Below are 21,621 nucleotides of genomic sequence, written 5' to 3' on the forward strand. Positions count from 1 at the left end.
TATATATATATGTATGAAGATATGTTGGGTAATGATGATGATGATGTGAAATAGTTTTCTTGTTAGCCTGTGCACCTAGAGTGAACTCTGTCTGGTCTTGGCTGGGTTTAGTCTAGGTGTGGCGGTAACTACTCCGGATGTACGGTATAGCCGAGTCGGGGTGTTACACATTAGGCATACTAAGATTCTATTATGTGTAAGCGAAGGTAAGTAGTAATCTACTTGAGACCGTGCAGTGTAAGAAGGAAGTTTCGGGGACGAAACTCTCTTTAAGGAGGGTAGACTGTAACCCCTCGTCTATTTCGATAAGTTTGAGGTTCAGAAAATATGTCTTTAAGCTATGACATTCATAGGATAAGTGACCGATGCTTCAAAATAATTTTTTTTGAGGAAGTATAGTTGTTATTAAGTTGCGATCGTTCGTGCCGGTCACGAACCGTAAAATTTTAGAAGCTGGTATTCGGACACGATTATCCTAGGAAATGGATTATTAGACACCATATTATTATTCTTGAACTTCCTATTCAATTAAATCAGCCCATAGCAGCGAAAATTTATTTTGATCGTACATCGCTAAAATTTCGCGGTGTACCGAACCTAGCCCAATTTTGAGGGTTAGTCTGGAATAAATTTTTGGTTTCGAGAATTATTCTATCCAGATTATTTTCTACCGAAACTTTATCTGTTTGGACCCCAACTGATAAGTTTGAAAATACTTCATTATTTTATTCTATTTTTTTTTCCCCATAAAAACATCTTACCTCAAAAGGAAGAATACCCAAAGCCAATTTATTCCATTTGTTCTTCTTCTTCTTCTTCCTTGGCTGAATTTCAAAAGAGAGAAAGAGAGGTGACTTCCACCATTTTCCTCCATTAAAACCATAGCCAAGCTTGTACACAACTCTCCAATTTGTTCGGTAAGATTTCAATATTATTCGGTTAAAAAGTCTTGATTTCTTCCCTAGAACTTGATTGTAGGTAAAGATTTCTTAAATATGTTGTTATGGTGGTGTATTCTACCTAGGGTTTTTCGGTGAAACTTGGGGATAAAGGTTCAAGACTACTTTTACGGTGATATTACACACTTGTGAGGTAAGGAATTCCCTTAAGTTGGAATTAGTCACTTGAATTTGGATAATTGATTTTACTTGAAATATGGTGTTTTTGGAGCTTTGGGAATATTTTCGTATACAAGTTCATAGCTTGGATATGCTTGTATATGTTGTATTTATGTCTATATAAGCTTATACTTGTGGAACTAGAGAAAGGAAATCAGGACAAACTTCTGTCAGTAATTTCCGTGAATTTCTGGGAAAACTTGGTAAATTATTTTGGTCCAATTTTTTTTATACATGTAGTTCTATAAGTGTAGAAGCTGTATATAAACTTTCATAATTTTTGGAGTAGTATAAGTATGGTTTTCGGAATTTATCCCAAAACTGGTCCAGAGAAGGAAAAATGCTGGACAGCACACTGCCAAGGGCAAAAATGGAATTTTCTGTGTAAATTCGTGAACCTAGGTGACCAAAACTTTTTATGAACATCAAGTACTATGAGTTAGGGTTCTACCATAAAACTTTCAAGTGAAAAAGAGTTCGGGAACTATTTTTACCGGCTCAATCTTTCGGACTGCGCAAAACTGTAATTTCTGGACAGAAACTGTCAAAATCAATTTTGACAAAAATATNCCATATTTGGATGAAATAAATTATTTTGAAAATACTATTTGATTCCAGGAAAGAAAAAGAAAAATGTTTTCAAACCCTTAGTTTCTGGAATAAGGTGGGGACCTTCGGGAAGGCTTAAACGCCATGGCCCGGGGTTGGAATAAGGTTGGACCTATGGGAGGGCTGGAGTGCCATGGCCCTAGGTTGGGATAAGGAGACCGACGGGAAGGCAGGGAAATGCCACTGCCCAAGGTTTGAGAAGGAGAATTGAGAAATTTTCAAAGTGCTTACTCAGGGGAAAGTAAGTGGAAAATTTTTGAGTACGAAAATTATTGTTATTCTGGGCTGCGGTTCAGATTATAATAGAGCTGCGGTTCTATATGCAGTATGAAAATTGTTGTTACTCTGAGCTGCGGTTCAGATTATTATAAATATTAGAGCTGCGGTTCTATTTGCAAATGATGAAATTCCTGGAAATGTGAAATTTTGCAAACTTGTCTGAAAAGGGCATGAAAATTATTTTGAGTGGCAAGTTATGACTTTATTCTTATTTGAGAAAAGCTTTATATGATTTAACGTTTATACGCTATTATACTATCTATAAATCGTTTCGTTACAGGCAGATTTTCAAATCATGGTAAAACTTTATAAAGCTTTTAGATCATCTATGTTTTCAAACCTTTGTCTACTTTTAAGTGACAAATGGATTTCCTTACTTAGCCGTCGTGCTAACTACACTTCGTTGTGTTCTTAACAGATGTCTAGGGTAGGCTCGTGTAGCCCACCTGACTCGGATCCTTCCGACTTGGAGTTCCCTATCTACGATTATGATGATTATGTACAGTACTTAGTTGATGTCGACCCGTATGCTCCTGGATTCGCTCCTGACTCTCCAGCTCCGGCTTATGTTCCTGCTATTCCTTCCCCACTGTACAGTCCTCCTCCGACTTACCCAACTACACCTTCTCGTATCCCGGTTCGCAGTAGCCAGCCAAATTTTCTGGATGGGGCCAGGTCTAGGTTTGGGTCTTTTCCGGTAGAGGTGTTGGAAGGGAGTGATCCCTTAGAATTTGTTGTCTTTTATCCCTGTCCGTGGAATCTCGCTCCTTCGGAACATTGGGATGAGTGGTCCATGATGTACACTCCTAGTTACTTCCTGGATCATCTCACCTGGGTTGCGGGCAACTGGCATCTTGTATGGGGGACGTACTCTGAACCGGAGTACCGCCCCTTAGAAGAGGATGACTGATTAGAAAGGTTATGGGAGGAACCCTTCTTTTTTGTGTACATGTATCTTTTGTAGCCATGATGAACTTAGCTGACTAGTAAGTTGTAATTAAACTCTTGCATATATTCTGGTAGTTAGTGTAGCTACCTCTTTTGCTCACCTATATATATATGTATGAAGATATGTTGGGTAATGATGATGATGATGTGAAATAGTTTTCTTGTTAGCCTGTGCACCTAGAGTGAACTCTGTCTGGTCTTGGCTGGGTTTAGTCTAGGTGTGGCGGTAACTACTCCGGATGTACGGTATAGCCGAGCCGGGGTGTTACATAAGAGGTAGAGGACCTAGTAAGCATCCCCTGTCATGTTGCTCATAATGCTTGGATAGATGATTCTCATGTTCTTTCAACGAGATCTGCATGGAAATATAGAATCTACAAAAATAGGGAATTTCAACTTGGAGGGTTATTTGATAGAATAAAGTAAAGATAATAACAAAGCAAAGTAAGTAACGGGTTGCCTCCCGATCAGCGCTAAGTTTAACGTCTTTAGCCCGACGAGAATGACATGAGGATCTTGTTACTCAGCATCCCAGGGTACTAGCCTGCAACACTGGACTATCCCCTGCGCATTTTCCATCCCATAGTATTTCTTGACTTGGTGGCCGTTTACTTTGAAAGTTCCTTTCTCGGGATGCATGATTTCCAAAGTTCCGTAAGGGAAAACCTTTGTAACAATATATGGCCCCGTCCATCGCGATTTAAGCTTTCCTGGGAATAGTCGCAGTCTGGAATTGAATAACAACACCTTATCTCCTTCAGCGAATTCTTTGTTCTTCCTGATACGCATGTTGTGGTAAAACTTGGATCGTTCCTTGTATGATCTGGATGTCTCATAGGCAAGCAAACGCGATTCTTCCAATTCATTCAGTTGAAACATTCGCTCCTGTCCTGCTATGAATAGATCTTCATTCAGTTTTTTAATGGCCTAATACGCCTTATGCTCGATTTCAACTGGAAGGTGACATGCTTTGCCATATACCAATCTGTATGGAGTAGTCCCTATCGGCGTCTTATAAGCAGTCCGAAAAGCCCATAGTGTGTCGCTAAGCTTGTCAACCCAATCCTTTCTATGCCGAGCCACTGCCTTTTACAATATGACCTTGATATCTCTATTTGCATTCTCAACTTGCCCGGTAGTTTGAGGGTGATACGGGACTCCTCCCCGATGTTGTATGCCTTGCTTTTGAAGTAATCTCCGCATGGGCACATTCCGGAAGTGTGTTCCCCTATCGCTAATTACAATCCGTGGCACTCCAAATCTTGTGAACAATTTCTTTAGAAATCTTGTCACGCTCCTTGCATCATTGTTCCGAAGTGCTTCTGCTTCAACCCATTTGGAGACGTAATCCACTGCTATAAGGATATATTTGAAACCCTTGGAATCCGGAAATGGTCCTGCAATGTCTAATCCCCATATATCAAAGATTTCGCAAGCCAGTATGTAATTTTGTGGCATCTCGTCTCTTCCAGTAATGTTCCCAGTTCGTTGACATCTGTTATAGTTTCTCACACAAATTTGAGCGTCTCGAAATATTGAAGGCCAATAGAATCCTGCTTCAAGTGCTCTTCTTGCAGTTCTATTTGCCGAGTGATGGCCCATTCGATGGCACTCTCCCAGAATTTCATGTCCTTCAGCCTCTGTTACACAACGTCGAATTATTTGATCAGCACACACTTTGAAGAGATATGGCTCGTCCCAGAAATAAAATCGAAATTCTGCTATTAATTTTCTCCTTGCATGTGTATCCAAGAACTCTGGTAATTCTCCCCTGACTAGGTAGATAGCCAGATCAGCATACCAAGGCGTTAGATAGAGACCCATCAATTTTTCCTCAGGGAAATATTCGTTCACGTCTCCAGTCATATCTTGTCCTTTTTCATTCTCTAACCTTGATAAATTATCTGCTGCACTGTTCTCAACTCATTTTCGGTCCACGATAGTTACATCAAATTCTTGCAATAGCAAAATCCATCTGATCAATCTTGGCTTTGCTTCAGGCTTAGACATAAGAAATCTGATAGCTGCATGATCAGTATGAATGACGACCTTTGACATTAAGAGATATGATCTAAACTTATCTAATGCAAACATTATTACAAATAGTTCTTTCTCGGTCGTGGTGTAGGCTTGTTGTGGCTTTGTCAACATTCGACTAGCATAGGCAATAGGCTGAAATTTCTTGTCATTTTTCTGCCCAAGCACAACTCCAACTGCAAAATTGCTCGCGTCACACATGAGCTCAAATGGTTGATCCCATTTTGCAAGAATTGGAGTATGTATCATGGCATCCTTTAAATTCTGGAATGCTTTCTTTGCGTCCTCATCTAATTCAAATACTGCATCTTTTTCCAATAGTTTAGTCAACGGTCTTGCAATTTTCGAGAAGTCCTTAATAAATCTTCTGTAGAATCCCACATGTCATAAGAAACTTCTCAGGGATGTCACATTGTGCGGTGGTGGCAAGGTTTCAATAATCGCTGTCTTAGCTCTGTCAACCTTAATTCTTTTTTTTGAAATTTTATGTCCAAGCACAATTCCTTCTGTGACCATGTAATAACATTTCTCCCATGATAATGTCAAGTTCATTTGCTGGCACCGTTCCAAAACTTTCTCTAGATTTCCAAGGCATTCTTCGAAAGTTTCTCCAAAAACTGTGAAGTCGTCCATAAATACTTCCATAAAATTGCCAATGAAATCTTCAAAGATAGCCAAGTGAATGTTGTTTTCTCTTGATCCTCCAAGGCTACTGGAATTTGAAAGTATCCACTCATTCCGTCTAAGAAACAGTAGTAACCATATCCGCTTACTTTCTCAATCATTTGATCTATAAAGGGTAATGGAAAGTGATCTTTTCGAGTGGCTTCGTTGAGCTTCCTATAATCAATACAGACTCTCCATCCAATTATCTTTCTTGTAGGAATCAATTCCTTGTTATCATTTTTAGTGACTGTGGTTCCTCCCTTCTTTGGTACCACATGAGTCGGACTGACCCACGCTGTAACACCCCGTAAATTCGTTCAAGCCTTTCGTTCGATAATTAATTCCTTGGGCAATTTAATTTAATTCCAATTGGGCTAATTCCTTCAATTTGATATATATATATATATATGTATATATTTCTTGAGCCTAATTTAATTATTCTAATCAAGAGCCCAACTAATTGAATTTATTCTTGTAAGGGATTTAATTCAATTTGGACCCTTACAATGTTTGTTATTAAATATTCTTACAAGCCCACATTCTTGATCATACATTATATATATATATATATATTGTTTCTAAGACATCTTATGGGCTAATTCTTGTATTTAATTTGTAAGGGGTGAATTTATTAAGCCCAACTTACTAGTCTTGATTATATTTATTTCCTACACCCATTATTTTATAAGTTACTTAAGCCCACATCATTTAATGTCTTACAACCTAAATATTGTATGTATTCTTGGTATATAATTTGAAGATCAAATTACCCTAAGACTTTCACTCTTTCTTCCTCCTACCCTATACTCCTACACGCCATTTTCCTCTCAAATTCCCTAAGAATTCATCTTCATTTTCCCTACAAGATTTCAAGTAAAGGTTGCTCTTTTAAGCTTGGTTGGGAGTGGGTAAGTGCATCTATCCTAGAATCCATCTTGCATTTTGTGTTTTAGATAGTCTTTTTACATAATCTTATAAGTGTTCTTTTGGGGTTCTTTGGGAAAAAGATGATCAAGGTGAAGGTGGGGCTTTGTGAGCTAGCAAAAGGCTTGTTGGAATAGGAAAAGCTCTTTGAGGTAACCATCCATGTCCATCAAATCTATTTTATTCACCTATTCTATATATAATGATCTTGGTGTTGGAAATCCTGAAATTTCTTGTTATTTGGCCTATTTCTTGGATGTATTTTGTTGGTTTTCATCTTGATCATTTGTCTTGTGTTGTATGATCAATGATGTTATGGATTTCCCTATTTTTGGACTCTAAGTGGGATGAAATGTGAGTGTATTTGGTCTGATTTTGTATTCTGGAAGTGGGATTTGTTGATCTGGGTTGAACTGTCTCTGGAAGGGATTTGGGTTGGCCTTGCGGAAGACCTGAACGGCACAATGTAACCCGCGAGGGCGATCCGCAAGGTGGCGACGGTTGGCTTGGGCGGAGGAGGGTGGTCCGCCGAGGGAGGCCGTCTCCTTCTCGCGGAGGAGACTGGCGGAAGGCAGTGATCCGTGAGAGTGTTCCGCAAGTTCACTGGGAGTTGATTTCCAGTGAACGGTTTCTCTGTTGTTGTTGTCTGTTATTCTCCTTTGTTTCTAATTATTATTGGATTGTTTTGTTGGGTATTTTACCATGTCTTTGGAGTATTTATTCATGTCATTTATTGGGTATTTTATACCTTAGCTTGGAGTATTGATTCATGTCTTTGGTTTCCATTTTTGGTATTCTTGATCTATTGATCCTTTGATTCATTATCTGGGAGTTGGTTTGTGTTCATATTTGAGATGAACACTTTGTTTTTAGTTGCTTTGAGTGATGTTGGAGTATGAGGTTGTGATGGTGGTTTGGTTGAGGTTGTTGGTGGTTGTTGGCTACTATTGACTGTGCTACTATTGACTGTGCTACTATTGACTTCTGACTTTGGACTTCGGTCCCTGTGATTGGGTTGATTACCCCTGTGATTGGACTTCGGTCCCTGTGATTGGACTGTCGGTCCCTGTGATTGGACTTCGGTCCCTGTGATTGGACTTCGGTCCCTGTGATTGGGCTCATCACCCCTGTGTACCGGTTTTCCGGGTTTGGCTCTTGACCACTGACTTTGGGTTGGTCACCCTTGTGTACCGGTTTTTCCGGGATTGACTCTTGACTCCTGACTTCTGACTATGTGGTTTGACTTGGTTTGGTGGTTGGGTTGACTTGGTTTGGAGGTTGGAGTTGGGGTTCCTTCTTGGTCCGTTTTGTGAGCTCTTTATGCTAATTCGGTCGATACCTTATGGATCTCGGTTATGGTTCGTTATTGCATTATGTTTTGTTGTTGGCTATTGGCTTTGTTTGACTGAGTCTTGGTTTGTGATTCGTTCAGCTTATTATTGTTGAGTATCGTTTTCAACTACTGAACAGTTCGTTGGTGTTTATATTCTATATGGGTGTGTAAACCTATTTACAAGCTTATGTATATCTATATCTCCTTGCGGGTGTGAATGGTGGTTGCTTAGCATTCTTTTGCTAATGGTTCTTTGTGTGTTTTCCAGGTATGGAGTAGTTATGCGAGAGCGCGCTAGAGCTTTCCTTATGAGGATGTTTAGCCTTAGTTTACCTTGTTTAGACTTTGGTTTTGGCCTGTGTGCCTTGAGATATTATTAGTATACTCTGGATTAGTGGTTTGAGTACTTTCGATGATTGTGGTTTATGTTTTGAGAATTTTATCTTGGTTTATATCTATGACAGCTTAGTCCGTTTTATGATTAGCCTGTGCATCTAGGCTGTGTTATACCTAGATGTGGCATGACGCCCCTTAAGTTTTAAATTCGCTTCCGCTATGTTTGGTTTGTTGGTTGAGATAGGCAGCTGTTGTGTTAAGTTTTAGCTATCTCAGCCTGTGTGAGGTTGGGGGTGTCACAGTTGGTATCAGAGCCTGTGTTGAGGTCTAAAGTAGAGATCCTAGGGTTGAACTTTTGAGACTCTAGGACTTGATTAAGTAGGAATTAAGATGTTTTGAGAATCCTAGGATGTGTGAATTCTAGGAATCGCGGTGAGGACACGCCTTATCTGTTTATGTTATATGTGCTTTGTTAACCTTGTTGTTTGCAGCTTGCGGCTCGTCTTCTCGGGTAAGTTTTAATCGTTTTTAGTTAAGTTGCTTCGTTTTAGTTTGCCTAGAAGCCTGCCTTAGAATAGAAATAAGTAGTCGGTGGATAAGAAACGATGGATATCCCCGTATGCGTTTGAGCAACCAGAAGAGGGGCGGCTCGTCAAAGAAGACTAATCTACGAACGGTTCGGAGTCAACGACAACCATCTACGTTCCCCGGGAGTTGGCGTACTCGCGCGTGCAGCCTCGTCTACAAAGTCTTCTCCAAACTCAAGAGTTGAAGAACAAGTTCGTACAACTGAAGTTCAACACAAGACGAAGAACGCGATAGGAGCTTGAAGACTGAAGACTCGAAGACCCTCGGCATTGAGGGAACGACAATAGCGGGTGCTGGCGCGTCAAGGAAGAGTTAAAGCACGCCAAGTAGGAACTTCCGGATCAGCAATGAAGAGTCTCGTGCGAGCTAAACTCGGAGTTAACGTTGCATGAAGAATTATAACTCGAGGTCGTGATTCGTGGACCTTAAGGTAGTCCTACCCACCCTTGAAGCGACTACGAAGGAACGAGTTAGAAGTTGCAACCTTCAAGACAAGGAAGATCAAGGCAAGTAGAAAGGAAAAACTTGGACGCTTAAGATCCCCAAAGACAAGAAGAAACGCCATAAGCAAGGGGTGTATGACTCCGTGAAGTGAACCTCGTGTAACCTATTCGGTGTACCTTGGGAGTAACTCCTTGTGCAAGAGCTTAAAGGAAGGAACCTCGGTGGCAAGAAATAAATAAAGGAATAAGCTAAGCAAGCTAGTAGAAGACCGAAACGTCCAAAGATCAAGACCAACCGAAGGGAATCTAAAGGCTAGCTCAATCCCCGAATTTTCCTAAGTGGAGTTGGACCGTAGTGCTAATGAAGTTCCGTAGAAGACTTAATCTACCGAGCAAGTAAGCAAAGGCGCCCTTGATTGTGTTAAACGCAAAGATTAAAGTTGAGAGCTGCGTTCCACTACTTCGGATGACCAACAAGAAGAACCAATGAAGAGTGGAAAAATGGGTTGATATGTGTTCGTGCTATTGACCTGCAAGAATCGCAAGAAGAACACCAACACTTGACCGAACCATCTTACGACGAAGATTGCCAATCGAATAAATAAAGGACTTCTCGTAGAACCCTGAACGATCAAAAGGAGCAAGAATTCTTAATGCTAAAGAAGATGCACGCGTTACGTTGGCCTTAGGACCTCGATGTTTCAAAGTACAAGAAAGTAAACCCGGTTTTCAAGATCACCAGTAATCATAGGCGAATCTCCTTTCAAGATCAGGCGATACCTCCCTAGTTGAACCTACCTTTTCATGAAGCTTCCTCAGAAATCCCTCGTTCTGCACCAATCAGTCTTTAGCAATCCATCGCCTTCGACTTCTCCTGGGGTGGCAAAGGTTGTGCGTGTCGTACCTTACGAAGTAGAGCTTATCCGAACTGTAGACCCACGTTGCGTAGGAAGCAAGGTCAAGATCCGTCAATCGGTCAGAGTATCATGGTCAAATCAGCGAGCCGAGGAAATCGTTTAGAGTTGAGAGACTTCCTATCCTTCTTAAAGCCGAACCCTTCTTTGCTCCTTGCAATCCCAACTATCATTCTATCTATAAGATCCCTTCTATCTGTTCTAATCATTATTCCTATTTCTCCTTAGAAACTAAATTTTCCTTTGTTTCTTGAACCTCTAAATGCCCTCTTATTGAAACATCCCTTCTACCTGTTCTAAATCCCTATCTCATCTTAGCTTGAAACTGGATTTGTCTTTTCTTTTTAGAAAAGTGCATACCCTACCGTTAAAGAATCCTTTCTATCTTTCTAGACCTCATTGCTATCGTCCCTTGAAACCGAACCTCTCTCATTCCCTTGGAAAATTGTATATCCTTTCGTTCAGACAACCTTTCAGTTTGTTTTAAAACCTCGTTCATGATTCCTCTTGAAACTTAAATTCTTGCACCTCTTGGAGTAAGGTAAATACCCTAACGTTGGAAAACTCCTCTTGTGTTTTCAATCTCGCCCTTATCTGTTCTCGAAGCCAAGTTCTTTTCGTTCCTTCTCTGTTGTTGAAAGAACTTAATATTCTCTTGATTGAGAAATTCTTTTGATCTCTTCGAACCTCGTCCTTATTTTCTTTCAAAGACAAGCTCTTCTCTTTTCCTTAAAAGAACTTGACACCACTTTCTATTGAAAAATCATTTCCATCCGCTCGAACGTCGACCTTGTGTGCTTCTTGAAAATACCTTGTGCAAGGTGACAACCGCATTCCCTAAGTCGCAACCTTGATAACTCTTGATTTTATTCTTAATCAACGACTGTTCTTAAACCTTACACCTTAAACCTTTCATTCTCTTTCCTTGTTGGGTCAACGTTTTTCTTAATAAGCATACCTTCTATAAATGTTTTCCTCTATATACTACCGTACTAGTTTTAACCTTCTGTCTCCAATGCGAATTATCCTTATGGAATGGTTCTGAGTTGGATCTTTCAAGAAATGGAGTTCGCCTAAGCTGTCAAAAGGTTAAAGCAAAGAAGTGTAGCAGCCCGTTCAGTTGGGAAGATTTGGTAAATCAAGTGACCCTAAGATCGTAGCGTCTACATGTGTCATCGGAAAAGTTGAGTTGGTTCAAGAAAGAGTGAAAGCTGCCCACGACCGATAGGAGACATATGCCGACCAAGTTAGACCAGATGCGTGATGCGTTCGCTTTTTTTTTTTTTTTGCTGCTGAAGATATATGTGCATGATGCGCTTCGTGATATCCACCTGGAAGTCGTAATGTTCGAAGATGCTCTAACTTACGAAGAGAAGCTAACAAGAATTTTGGTCACCCAGTCAAGAGAAGTGCACCGGCAAGCAATGAAGTCCGTGAAGGCGGTGTGATCCAACCACGTGGCCAAAGGAGCGACCTTGGATATGGGGGATGTGATGAGAAATCAGTTCAAGCAGTTCGGCATGAGGAGGTCACCCAGTTCAGTTGATAGCTTCCATGCATATGTTAGATCTTTGTTAGGAATCCTTTTTACCTAAGTAAGTAGCTAGTTTAGTTCTTGCATGCTAGTTTGGGTTGGGTAGGTTATAAGTTTAGAATGTTAGAGGTGTAGTATGTGCTTGAGTTTAGTTGCATGTTAGTATGTTTTGAGTTTAGAAGTGGTTGAGCAATCGTTTCCTTTTAATCTTCCGTTGAATCTTCTTTTCTTTGAATCGTTCTGTTTCAAAGTTCCCGCGAGCTTTGAGCTTCGGGGACGAAGCTCCTTTTAAGGGGGGTAGAGTGTAACACCCCGTAAATTCGTTCAAGCCTTTCGTTCGATAATTAATTCCTTGGGCAATTTAATTTAATTCCAATTGGGCTAATTCCTTCAATTTGATATATATATATATATATATGTATATATTTCTTGAGCCTAATTTAATTATTCTAATCAAGAGCCCAACTAATTGAATTTATTCTTGTAAGGGATTTTATTCAATTTGGACCCTTACAATGTTTGTTATTAAATATTCTTACAAGCCCACATTCTTGATCATACATTATATATATATATATATATTGTTTCTAAGACATCTTATGGGCTAATTCTTGTATTTAATTTGTAAGGGGTGAATTTATTAAGCCCAACTTACTAGTCTTGATTATATTTAATTTCCTACACCCACTATTCTATAAGTTACTTAAGCCCACATCATTTAATGTCTTACACCATAAATATTGTATGTATTCTTAGTATATATTTTGAAGATCAAAATACCCTAAAGACTTTCACTCCTTTCTTCCTCCTACCCTATACTCCTACATGCCATTTTCCTCTCAAATTCCCTAAGAATTCATCTTCATTTTCCCTACAAGATTTCAAGTAAAGGTTGCTCTTTTAAGCTTGGTTGGGAGTGGGTAAGTGCATCTATCCTAGAATCCATCTTGCATTTTGTGTTTTAGATAGTCTTTTTACATAATCTTATAAGTGTTCTTTTGGGGTTCTTTGGGAAAAAGATGATCAAGGTGAAGGTGGGGCTTTGTGAGCTAGCAAAAGGCTTGTTGGAATAGGAAAAGCTCTTTGAGGTAACCATCCATGTCCATCAAATCTATTTTATTCACCTATTCTATATATAATGATCTTGGTGTTGGAAATCCTGAAATTTCTTGTTATTTGGCCTATTTCTTGGATGTATTTTGTTGGTTTTCATCTTGATCATTTGTCTTGTGTTGTATGATCAATGATGTTATGGATTTCCCTATTTTTGGACTCTAAGTGGGATGAAATGTGAGTGTATTTGGTCTGATTTTGTATTCTGGAAGTGGGATTTGTTGATCTGGGTTGAACTGTCTCTGGAAGGGGTTTGGGTTGGCCTTGCGGAAGACCTGAACGGCACAATGTAACCCGCGAGGGCGATCCGCAAGGTGGCGACGGTTGGCTTGGGCGGAGGAGGGTGGTCCGCCGAGGGAGGCCGTCTCCTTCTCGCGGAGGAGACTGGCGGAAGGCAGTGATCCGTGAGAGTGTTCCGCAAGTTCACTGGGAGTTGATTTCCAGTGAACGGTTTCTCTGTTGTTGTTGTCTGTTATTCTCCTTTATTTCTGATTATTGTTGGATTGTTTTGTTGGGTATTTTACCATGTCTTTGGAGTATTTATTCATGTCATTTATTGGGTATTTTATACCTTAGCTTGGAGTATTGATTCATGTCTTTGGTTTCCATTTTTGGTATTCTTGATCTATTGATCCTTTGATTCATTATCTGGGAGTTGGTTTGTGTTCATATTTGAGATGAACACTTTGTTTTTAGTTGCTTTGAGTGATGTTGGAGTATGAGGTTGTGATGGTGGTTTGGTTGAGGTTGTTGGTGGTTGTTGGCTACTATTGACTGTGCTACTATTGACTTCTGACTTTGGACTTCGGTCCCTGTGATTGGGTTGATTACCCCTGTGATTGGACTTCGGTCCCTGTGATTGGACTGTCGGTCCCTGTGATTGGACTTCGGTCCCTGTGATTGGACTTCGGTCCCTGTGATTGGGCTCATCACCCCTGTGTACCGGTTTTCCGGGTTTGGCTCTTGACCACTGACTTTGGGTTGGTCACCCCTGTGTACCGGTTTTTCCGGGATTGACTCTTAACTCCTGACTTCTGACTATGTGGTTTGACTTGGTTTGGTGGTTGGGTTGACTTGGTTTGGAGGTTGGAGTTGAGGTTCCTTCTTGGTCCGTTTTGTGAGCTCTTTATGCTAATTCGGTCGATACCTTATGGATCTCGGTTACGGTTCGTTATTGCATTATGCTTTGTTGTTGGCTATTGGCTTTGTTTGACTGAGTCTTGGTTTGTGATTCGTTCAGCTTATTATTGTTGAGTATCGTTTTCAACTACTGAACAGTTCGTTGGTGTTTATATTCTATATGGGTGTGTAAACCTATTTACAAGCTTATGTATATCTATATCTCCTTGCGGGTGTGAATGGTGGTTGCTTAGCATTCTTTTGCTAATGGTTCTTTGTGTGTTTTCCAGGTATGGAGTAGTTATGCGAGAGCGCGCTAGAGCTTTCCTTATGAGGATGTTTAGCCTTAGTTTACCTTGTTTAGACTTTGGTTTTGGCCTGTGTGCCTTGAGATATTATTAGTATACTCTGGATTAGTGGTTTGAGTACTTTCGATGATTGTGGTTTATGTTTTGAGAATTTTATCTTGGTTTATATCTATGACAGCTTAGTCCGTTTTATGATTAGCCTGTGCATCTAGGCTGTGTTATACCTAGATGTGGCATGACGCCCCTTAAGTTTTAAATTCGCTTCCGCTATGTTTGGTTTGTTGGTTGAGATTGGCAGCTGTTGTGTTAAGCTTTAGCTATCTCAGCCGGTGTGAGGTTGGGGGTGTCACACATGCGCTGTCCGAAATAGGGTAAATCATTCTGACATCCATAAGTTTGATCACCTCGTTTTTCACGACTTCGAATGTGTTTGGGTTAAGTCGACGTTACAGTTGTGCTACAGGTTTGGATCCTTCTTCCAAAAGAATCTTATGTGTGCAAATGGCCGAATTAATCCCTTTTAAATCAGTCATCCTCCAACCTATAGCTTCTTTGTTTCTCTTCAGAACTGCTATCAGTTGCCCTTTTTGTTCATTCGAAAGATCTGTCGCGATGATAACTGGCAACTCCTTCCCTGATCCTAAATAAGCATACTCAAGATGAGCAGGCAAAGGTTTCAACTCTCCTTCCGGTATTATCTCGTCGTCCTCCTTTCTTTTCTCATTTTCCTCACCAAATTCCTCCCCAAATTCATCAAATTCATCCCCATCATTTCCAACTATTTCCTCCGAGACTTCACCAATAGAGTTTATATTTTCAATGAATCCAGAAACACAATCATTATCAAGTAAATTGAAACGATCAACCTCTCGGTGTAAAGCAATATGTAAAGAGTTAAGCTCATGCTCCAAAGTATTTTCATTACAATTCTTAGCTCCTACGGGACATTCCCAATCAAAATCATGTCTCTTGGCTTTGGGCACTTCACATAGATAATCAATCTCATCATGCACATAGTCGACGAAAAAGCATTCATCTCCATCTAGAGGATATTTCATAATTTTGGTTACGTCAAAGCTGGCGGACTCGTCTCCTACACGGATAACGAGTTTTCCTTCCCCCACATCTATTAAAGCTCTAGCGGTCGCCAAAAAAGGTCTGCCCAAGATAAGAGGAATCTCCACATTTGGGTCTATATCTAAAATCACAAAGTCCACTGGAAAAATGAATTTATCGACTCGGACCAAAACATCTTCCACTATACCCCTGGGGTATTTGGTGGACCGGTCAGCTAACTGAATGCACATACGTGTAGGCTTAAGACTTCCTAAATTCAATTCTCGATATAGTGCAAAGGGCATCAGATTAATGCTAGCACCTAGGTCTGCCAAGGCTCTATTAAAAGTCGTTCCTCCTATATTACAAGGGATAGTAAAGCTTCCTGGATCTTTTAACTTCCGGGGTACATCCTTATGTAATATAGCAGAACATTCTTCTCCTAACACAACAGTAGCAGTTTCAGACAATCCTAACACAACAGTAGCATACCTCAGCATTTCTCCTAGTGCATCAATGAATGGCATGCCAATGTGTAATTGGCGTAGCATTTGTAAGAACTTATCATACTTGGTGTTGTCGATGTTAGTGAGGAATCTTTGAGGGAATGGAAGTTTCGCTTTCGGCACAGGTGGTGGTTCTTGCATAATTTTTTTTCCTTTTCGAGAGGGTTGTGGTTGTATATCCTCTCTTCTGAATTCTTCTTCGGGTGCTCGTTCAACTTGCGTCGAATTGGAAGTCTCATTATCGTCCATCCTTGGTTCTTTTGTCGGAACAGATTGTGGCGGAGGTGGAACAACTTCTGGAAGTGCTCTCCCGCTTCTCAGTGTCACAGCGTTCACATCCGTTTCTCCCTGGACTTGGATCATTTCCATAATCTTTACGAGTGTGCTCTCAACCGTTTGGAGCGGTGAGAGTGTTTCGTGGCGAAGCTCTTGAATTTCTCCAAGCATCTCCTTAGTGATAGTTTCTTTAAGTTTAGCATTCTCCTCCCTTGTTTCTCGTATGAAATCATTTAAGCGTTGTTCGAGGGTGGTTTGGTTGTTTTCGGGCGAGAGAGGCTGTTCTGGGGAAGTGGAAGAATAGGCACATGCGTCGGCTCTGTCCACGTCATCACCACGCGTGTGACTCGGCGTGGAGTTGTTCTAGTGAGCTCCCACGCCGGCACACACGCGTGTTGCTCGCGCGGATTGGTTACTGCTCGCAAAATTTTCAGAATTTGGACTGTTTGGCTCGTCAAAGTGCGTTGGAGGGTAGTATGGAGGTATCTCATGAGTAGGATATCTCTGGGGTTGAAAATGTTGTGTCACGTAAGCTTGTTCATGATAATAGATTGGTGGTGGAGGTCTTGGATATGGAAAAGTAGGTGGGTAAGGAAAAAGATAATTATGATAGTATTGAGGCGGTGGATATGGTGGTTGGGATGGTGAAGAATAGTAAGGATTTCTTCCGTATGGTATATAACTATGGTAAGCTCGACCATCAGGTGGAGGTGGATCCATGGTTGCGGCAAATAAGTCCTGCAATCAAACTTTCAGACGAAGAATCGGAGCACAAGAGGTAGCTCCTTTCACAGATTAGCGCAAGTAGTGTATGGTTGGGTGCGAAAGTGTAGATAGCGATAAAATGAGACAAAAGAAAATGAAATAAACAAGTTATCCAAATGATTCAAGATAGTAAAACTTTAAATTCACCGTTTGCCATCCCCGGCAACGGCGCCATTTTGATGTGGTAGTAAATGCGTGAGTGGAATGTGAGGGTGGTAAAACGAAGAGCCATGAACTCCCCGAGTGTCGTGTCTCTCGCAGATGGCAAATTGGAGAATATACGGATTTCTTAACTTGAGTTGTTTGGATAACACTAAGGTCAAACATATAGAGATGATTGAATTGAAGTAGTAAGGGTGTAAAGGTTGGTAAGATTGAAGGCAAGTAAATGTAAATAAAAGCGGATGGGGACTAGAGTGTCGTGGAGATTGGTTTGGAGCATGCGGTAGAGGATTGATTTCCATTGAGTCATGGTTGAAGGAGCTTGGAACATTGTCCTGAGTGGCGTCACACTCAAGCTCCCAATCCTCAGTCGGTTGGGGAATTTTGTCAAACACTTTGTCTACAAGTTCCCTCCGGATCTCATCTTCTCGGATTGAGAGCGGGAGATGTGGGTAGTGGGCTACATCTCTTTGCGATATCTCGCCAAAGAGATTATCTTAAACTCTTGAAGGGATCGGGGCCCTCGATCTAACAAGGTCATACAAAACATACACACAATTTCAACATTCCCCAAAGAAATCAAACTCATTCATCAAATTAGATCATGAATACCAAATCTCCATTCTACCTAGCCCCTATCCTAGGGATTAGCCCTTCATAGGCTTTAACAACATCATCTCATTCAAATAGAAGAGCATATTTACAAGGTCAAGATAAAAAGCAAATAACTTTAAGGAAAAGGAAAAGCAAGAGAAATCCAAAGAGAAAACAAGTCTTGATGAAAGAGTTTACCCAAAGGATCTCAAGGCTATGGAGATCCAAGTTCTCTTCTCCAAGGAGCTCCTCCTCCCTCTCCTAATCCTATCTAACCCTAACCTAAAGTGAGAAGTGAAAAATTGACAAAAGACTCCCTCCTCCTAGCTGAAATGCCCCTTAAATACTAAAACATTGCGTAGGATTCTGGTGCCGTCCCACGCCTGCTCACACGCGTGTGGACTGGCGTGGACGGTTACTGGAATAATTCCATGCCAGCTCACACGCATGGTGGTGCTCGTGGGCGTGGGTTTCTTCGTTTTCGTTCCTTTTGTTGTTTCCGGTTTGGTCTTTGCGTGCTCCCGTGTGGATTGGTTCTTCTTTTCACGGGTTGATGCTATCTTTAGTTGATTTCAGCCTTCAATCCTGTGGGAATCCTTCAAAACACTCCACAAAAAACTCTTTTGCAATTTGTTAGTAAAATAACATGGAAACGCGTAATTGCATTCTCTAAGACTTTGTTTTGGCAAGAAATCAACTTAATTAGTTCTGAATAATTAGGTACTTTTGGTGTCTATCACTGCTCCCACAAGGTAGTTAGCTAGATCTACATACCAGGGTGTAAGGAATATGCCCATCAATTTTTCCTCAGGAAAATACTCATTAACATCCTCATTCGTATCATGTCCTTCTTCGTTTTCAGTTCTGGACAAATGATCTGCAGTGTTGTTTTCCGCTCCTTTTCGGTCCACTATAGTTACATCGAACTCTTGTAAGAGCAGAATCTATCGAATCAATCTCGGCTTTGCTTCATGTTTAGACATAAAGAATCTGATTGCAGCATGGTCAGTGTGAATTATAACCTTTGACATTAAGAGGTATGATCTAAACTTGTCTAATGCGAATACTATAGCAAACAATTCCTTTTCAGTGGTAGTATAAGCTTGTTGCGGCTTTGTCGACATTCTACTGGCGTAAGCAATCAGCTGAAATTTCTTTTCATTTTTCTAGCCTAGTACAACTCCAACTGCAAAATTGATCGCATCACACATTTCTAGGCTCGTTAGGGGCGACCTCTTCCACGCTAGGTATTTCTTGATTTGCCAGCCTATTGAAAATGGATTGATGCGGCCCTCTCGATCATGACGGAGATCGGTGCGACGCAGCCGACCTTTCTTGCTCCACCGGTCGAGCAGACCTTGCTTGCTGACCCTTAGGAGCCCATCCCTTTCACGGAGGTAAACCTTTCGCTCGTGAACTTCTACCAACCGAGTGAGCATTCCCAGAATCCCCAATCGTTCTGGATGCTCTGGTGCAACAGGGACGGGAGGCGGGGGCGCCTCCTCTACCTGGACCCCGTTAGCAAGGGGGTCATCCACTTGCCTTTGGCCAGTTTGGGCTCGGGATTAATTAAGCTATTCTCGTAGGTCGCCATTACGGGGCCGAGACAACTGCTCTCGCAAACTACTCTCGTAGGTTTCTTCCCTGAGAAACGGTTTGTCCAGTAGTACCGTTTGCTTGCGCTTGAGCTTGCGTTCTTCCTTGTCCTTTACGACTCCTGGTAGTCACCATTGCTTCGTATTCCTTCTTCATTAGTTAGTTAGAATCCACACGACCTTTTGATCGATCCCCACGGACGACACGAATGTTAGATTTATCTCCCACGAAATGGTCGAACAGCAGGCCAACACCACCAGAAAATCGACTCAATGTTACCAGAAAATTAGAGTAACCTTTTGGCCCTCTTTGGATTGCTTAATCGCCTTTGAATACAATCAGTTGCTTATAAGTGTGCTAGATTGCTTGTGTCTCTCTTGAAACATAGAACCCCTATTTATACAAGCTGGGAGGGATTTCTCCCTTAGGAAACTTCTAAACCTCGAGTACCGAGCCTTTAACCTATCTCCCATCACATCCATTAAATAGTATTATATTATGATTATCTGTATGACATGTTTGTGTGTAATATAATCTGTTAGTATTATTTTAACTGCACGAATCGCTCTAAAAGCAATGAGGAGGGTGAATCTGATGATGATTCCCAAACCGCACCACGTGACCTCGAGGAGCTGCATGCTCATTGTTAAGAACCCCGAGCTGTTGATTTTGATGATACCAACTATCCGAGGAGACCCCCAACTTTTCTTTTGTCTTTTAGAATAGGTTTTTGATCTCATATCTTAGTCACAAAGGGTGACCGAACCCTTAGTAATGAAAAGGATTCAAGTCACTGACATTGAAGCCTTGGAGAATCAAACCGAAGTGTTGAAGATCCGAAGAACCGAAGAATAGAAGACTTGAAGAACGGAAGACTAAGATTACAGGCCGAAGTATGGAAGGGCCATGCTCTTGTGACCGAGCAATCAAACTGTGATTGTCTCGAGGAGTTTAAGAAGAATGATAAGGACAATCATTCTCTCACACTCAAGGCAAAGACATTCTCTGAAAGTTGTCTTTTCTACTGCCTTGAGAATGGGTTTATAACTGAATGTCAAATCGGATCCTATGCAACGATCCCAAGGAGCATTTAATGATTGTCACCTTTTTGTGGGACAAAAGACAAATTGTTCTTGCATAAAAGTGAACAAACGGATAGAAAGTACTGACATTCTGAAAAAGGCCAAAACCTTACCCATTGGATATTACACACTGGACAATAGGTTTGAATTTCACATTCCCTCCAACGGATCTGAAATTTCACCTATAAATACCCTTGTCCCATCTCACTTTGACAAGGTTGAAAAAGCGAAATATTGTCTAGCAAGTAAACTGCTCTCAGTGTGATAAAATATTCAAAAGCATACAAGTGTTATTTAGCAAAAAGAAGTTCTTGTGTGATTAAAAAGCTCATCAAGGAAACTAATCACAAGAATTTCAAGTTGGAGAAACATCACAACCTTTCAACCATCTCTACAAGTGAAGTAGAAAGAGGCGGAGTAAACTTGGAAGAAGTTGAAAAACCTACAACAACGTGGCTGTCGGGCTGAGTGATCAAAGGAGCGCGTTGTAACGGAGTTTGTACTATTAAGGGGAATACAGTGCAAACCTTCACGAGTTGTGAAGAAGAGTGGAGTAGGCTTAGTTAACAGCCGAACCAATATAAAAATCTCTCTCTCTCTCTCTAATTTCATTTACACATTGCATTACATACTTCACTCAAACGTAATACCTTTTATAAGCAAATCCTAAGTGCAAAGTGAAACTAAAATTTGATATTATCTTTCCGCTGCGATATAACTCTTTTGAAAAAGTTTTCAAAAACTCCTTGTGAGTCTATTCAACCCCCCCCCCTTTTAGACTCACACCGTTACCACCGGGACCAACACTCGTTCCCCATCATCAAAATGCATGGAATGCCAAGGGAACTGGTACGACTCACAACCACTGTCATGCCACGCCAGCGACAAGATGTGAGAAATATTGGCATGGGGGCTCCTGAGTTTGCGGATCACTAAAATACCACTATGTCTGGGCCATTGGTTGGTGTACGCTAAAAATATGCAATGGGAGCTTGATAAACATTACAATGGATGAAGTTGCAGCTGTCTTTGATGTATATTATCAAGATTTCTTTATTCGGTTTTATTCAAATACAAAAAGTATGTTTTTTTAAATACAAAAGTATGTTAGTCGTTGTATGTATGTAATATTTTCTGGACAATCTAAGCTTTGTCTCCTGATGGATGTATGTTTAGTGGTGAGGTGCGAATGCGAAGGTGGGTGGTGATAAAGCGAAGAGTCAAGACTCCCCGAGTGTCGTGTCTCTCAAGGATGACGAATGGGAATCGAATTAGTGTGTTGGCATCTAAGAGGTTGAAGAGAAAGGGTTACGGG

The 21,621-nt window shown here is 40.9% G+C and overlaps 1 protein-coding gene across 1 annotated transcript; it reads right to left on the reverse strand.

Annotated features, from left to right (window-relative positions):
* Positions 1–3,473: 3,473 nt before the first annotated feature.
* LOC116013237 lies at positions 3,474–3,833 on the reverse strand. The gene has a single exon (XM_031252884.1). The coding sequence runs from the start codon at positions 3,831–3,833 to the stop codon at positions 3,474–3,476; it is 360 nt and encodes a 119-aa protein (XP_031108744.1).
* Positions 3,834–21,621: the final 17,788 nt, after the last annotated feature.

This window comes from Ipomoea triloba, chromosome 3, assembly GCF_003576645.1.
Source record: "Ipomoea triloba cultivar NCNSP0323 chromosome 3, ASM357664v1".
NCBI lineage: Eukaryota > Viridiplantae > Streptophyta > Magnoliopsida > Solanales > Convolvulaceae > Ipomoea > Ipomoea triloba.

Bases quoted from the DNA above. Each gene is read 5' to 3' on its own strand.
- LOC116013237 (XM_031252884.1), bottom strand. From the start codon at position 3,833: ATGTTTCAACTGAATGAATTGGAAGAATCGCGTTTGCTTGCCTATGAG.